Raw genomic sequence first — 4,574 nt, forward strand, 5'->3', positions numbered from 1 at the left:
AACGGGATCTTGAAGAGGAAGGTCAACAATGCCAAGGAATTATGGACATATGCGTTGTCCTAGATTCTATGAGTATACCACACCAACACTTGACCCAAATCACGACGGATGAAAGTCTATTTTCTATGGCCTTTATGCTGAAAATTATAAATCTTGATTCTATCCCTCTAAAAGCAATCAATTGAAAGAAAGAAAATAAACAATCAAGAAAATGCAAAATTTATAGAGGTTTGCCTCAATGACAAACTATGTCCTCTCCCACCTCTGCATTAATTCACTATGATGAAAAAAAATGTTTACAAGAAAAAATATCAATAATATCTTCTCCAATCTCTCTCTCTCTCTATAAATTTGTAATATAAGTATTAATTAAAGTAAAAATTTTATCTTAAAATTAAACAGAAATAGAAGAATACTTTGATTTGAGGTTTTGATTCAACATTTTGAACGAAGTTTTTATGCCAATTTGATATTATTTGGCTTTCTTTGCATTCCAGAAATTAATTGTGGGCCTTTATGAAGAAGTTACAATCTTGATTTTATGGTTACAACCTTCGTTTGATATCTTGTGTGTAGCACATTTACTAGTGAAAAAAGCTCCATGTTTTCCTTCACAAGAGTAGGGGTGTCAATTTGGCTCGTTAACTTGGATGGCCCGTGACTCGGCTAGAGAAAAGCTCAAGTCGGCTCGACTCGTGGCTCATTTCTACCAAGCACAAGCCAGCCCATGCCACAAGGTATTTTTGGCCCGTAACGAGCTGAGTCTTGAAAAATGAGAAAGGAAAAATCTGCAAAACTTTGGAAAAAAAAATATTTAGGGCGGCCTACATAGCTGACCTGGCTTTGCTAGTTAACGCTCGAGCCGAAAGCTCGAATCGAGACTAGATTTTTTGGTCGAATTTTTGCTTGCTCGATTTGGGCAAAAAAATCTAGAATAATTTTTATTCAAACTGAGCCCGAACTTCAAGTTTTGACTAACAAGCCAACTCGACTCAACTCATTGACGTTCCTACATAAGAGTGAAAAATATTTCATGGATTCTAACTTACTGGGGAATACAAGCATTTTTATTTGATATTTTCCAACTTGTCCTTCAAGAAAAAAGAAACAAAATAATTTAATATGTAACAATTCTAACTTACTCCGCCACTTGTCTTTTGATTCTATTACTTAATTAAATTAACTTAATGTGGCCATATTTTTCCTATATAGTGTCAATATCGTTAGGTAAAGGTTAATTTTCAATCAACTTATGCATAAAAAAATTATATGAGAAGCCAAATATAATTAAAAAGATGTATTCAAAGCCAACTTGATTAGGCAAAGATTTATTTTCATACATTTCTTGTGCTGTGTTTTCTTGTCTTGATAATTTCTAACTTGTCCGTTAAGAAAATCATTTAATATGTAATAATTCTAACCTACGCCGTCACTCATATTTTATTTCTACTAATTAATTAATTATCTTAATATGGCCATCATTTTCTATTAATTAATTAATTATCTTAATTCGACCATTATTTTCCTTCAAAATGCTGGCTTCATTCGGTAAAGGTAAATTTTCAACCAACTTGACGTTAAAATCAAATTATTTGAAAAGCCCAAAAAATGCCAACTTGACTAGGTAAAGGTCTATTTTCCTACATTTTTTTTTTAATCGTTAGTCTATTTTCCTACATTTCTTGGTCGTATTTCTTGCCTTGATTTCAATCATGTTGGGGATTAGTCTCATAACTTGGTAAAGTATGAGTTCTGGCACCTTCTTATCATTTAATATACATTCTATGGTACTAAATTTAGCAGTTGGTATGATAAATTATGCTTGAAATAAAAAAAATAAAATGAATTTGATCTATTCATATTTTGCAATATTCAATTTTTTTAATGTAATAACTAATGATAGGAACTGAAAGAAATAATATTTACATTGTTCGTTCCATTATTTCTCCATGCAAATAAGATGTAACTTTTTGTTTTCGTATGAAAAGTTCTTTTTCTAAATCTTAAACTTATTATGAATTTATTCTCTTTCATTTTTCATTCAATAGTAAAGAACTCTAGATTTGGTTTCTCCGAGTGGCACGGGAATTACAGCGAAAATTAGTTATCCCCGATTTCCCTGCCTATTTATCATTTTTTTTCTTTCTTGATATACTAGAGTGGACAAGAGCACGATTCTCTACCATGACATAATGTATTTGGGAAGCACTTTTAATGGTTGATAAAAAATTCGTGGATAAAAATTCGTGGATTCCACGAAAATTGCTTCTTAGCTTCTCTTCAATAGCCGAAGTTCAATGGATTCCTTCATGTGGGTGAAAATTGTTTCGTGGATTCCTATCTGAAATATTTTCTTTCCTTCAATTGAGATTTCTGGTGGGAACTGGAAATTTAATAAAAGCATTTTCAGTTGAGATATTCCCTAGCAAAACAAAATCGTTTGATATTATATTATACCACCATTAATTAAATTATCTTAACATATCAAGTTGACTAGATTAAGGTCTACCTTCAACCAACTTTCCCTATAATTAGAGATGTTCATATGACTAATTCTCATCAATCTTACCTTTTAATCTCTGTGTCGTCTGAAACCAACAATAATTTGAATACAAATAGGAGACACATCTGATACACATTCCCTCTCAGTAAACTCTCTATCTGATCAGCATTTTGTCCGAACCAACAATACTTGATGAATTTGTCTCACGAAAATCTATCACTTCTAGTCACAAGCCCAGATCTCCTTTCCCATCTGCAAGATTTAAAGCTTGATGGAGGAGAAAAAATTATGAACTTTCAATCACTTGGGCCACACTTTTTAACTTTTCTCAAATATGCAGAAGAACTGCACTATGAACGCATATTATTCAAGGGGAATCACTTCATCCGGAGATTTATTGATCTGCTGAGTGTCTGGATGATGCAGCCTCCAACTGCATCTTATACGGAGAGACTGAACATTACAGAAACTTTTTAGAAATCATTCTCTCTTTCGTGCCATACATTAAGAAGCTTTTCACTCTTCAAAACCTGCTGAAATTGTCTGGTAGATCAAAACCACCTTATATACTTCAGGCTAGCTTTATCAACTTTCTTTTTGATACTATTGGAGAATTACTTAATTGCGAAACATATTCCAGTGTTCTAGTGAGTAATCAAGTTAAAGTTCTTTGGAAGGAGCAGAAATTTCTACTCACTTTTTTGGTTGATACAATGCAATGCAACAATCTAGAAAGTAAGAAAATTCTGATTCCATCTGAATATTATATATCCATGAGGGAACAGACTTTTAAAGGGAATATATTCCCAGAAATTGAACATATATACGACACAGTAGGGGTTTTCTTGCAAAAGTTTTTTTTACCACATTCCATGTTACCACTACCAAAATGGATGAGCCAATTTCTCCTGTCAAAAAGGATTGCGTCTGTGCAAAAGGAGATCAAAAATCACTGCAATGAAGTCACAATGAAGCTGATTTTTGGATTCGGAAGCCTATAAATTGCAGAAAGTCAAAGTGAAGTACCATCATCCCAACATAAAAACATTCCTTTGACAGCACAAATTGCAAGAAAGCTTCTTGGAGAACCAATCTCCAGCAAGATTATTTCCATCGTTGGAATGGGTGGTCTTGGCAAGACACAAAGAAAGTGTACAATGATTCCAATGTTCAGAACTATTTTGATATGCTTTCTTGGTGTATTGTTTCTCAAACTTACAAAAAGAGGAAGCTGTTGATTGACATTTTGAGCTCTGGAAGTAACCTAACAGAGACGAAATTTCAGAAATGGAAGTGGAAGAATTGGCTGAATGTCTTTACAAAAATTTAAAGGGGAGAAGATACCTCATTATTATAGACGATCTGTGGGATAAAAAAGCTTAGGATGATTTGAAAAGGTTATTTCACGAGGACAAAAATGGAAGCTGAGTATTGTTCACCAGTCGGCAGAAAAATGTGGCATTGGAAATTTCACATTTTATTGTTGAACCTCCTTCCATGTCACCGGGTGAAAGTTGGAATTTATCAGAGCAGAATGCATTCAAGAATGATCGTTGCCCTCAAGAACTGCAAGATATTGGAAAGCAAATTGCAACAAATTGTCATGGACTCCCGCTTTCGGTTGTCACGATTGCTGGAGTTCTTTCAAATATGGAGAAGAAAGAAAGCTTATGGTAAAAAGTTGCAAAACGTTTAAGTTCTTACATTTCTCGAAAAGCCGACAACTATCTTCCCACATTGAAACTTAGTTACATACATTTACCAGATCACTTGAAACCATGTTTCCTCTATCTCAGTGCGTTCCAGGAAGACGACGAAATTTCAGTTAAGAAGCTATTATTACTATGGATACCTGAATGTTTCATAGAAAAAAAGAGCATAAGAGCTTAGAAGATGTTGCAGAGGAGTATCTAGTAGAACTAATTGACAGGAGCCTGCTGCAAGTTGTAACAAGAAGATCTAACAACGGAGTAAAAGCGTGTACTCTTCACGATCTAGTACTCGACATGTGCATCAAAATAGTGGTAGAAGATGAAACATTTTTGTTTCAACAGTAAGTTAACTCACTCTC

The 4,574-nt window shown here is 33.7% G+C and overlaps 1 protein-coding gene across 1 annotated transcript in view; it reads left to right on the plus strand.

Annotated features, from left to right (window-relative positions):
* Positions 1–4,354, plus strand: part of LOC111382188 — a 13,603-nt gene extending 9,249 nt beyond the window's left edge. The window contains exon 2 of the mRNA XM_023006094.1: positions 3,530–4,354. Coding sequence (XP_022861862.1) covers positions 3,530–3,741 — 212 coding nt within the window. The 3' untranslated portion in view covers positions 3,742–4,354. The remainder of the gene's footprint in view (positions 1–3,529) is intronic.
* Positions 4,355–4,574: the final 220 nt, after the last annotated feature.

The sequence above is a fragment of the Olea europaea genome, unplaced genomic scaffold (assembly GCF_002742605.1).
Source record: "Olea europaea var. sylvestris unplaced genomic scaffold, O_europaea_v1 scaffold2444, whole genome shotgun sequence".
Classification (NCBI taxonomy): Eukaryota; Viridiplantae; Streptophyta; class Magnoliopsida; order Lamiales; family Oleaceae; genus Olea; species Olea europaea.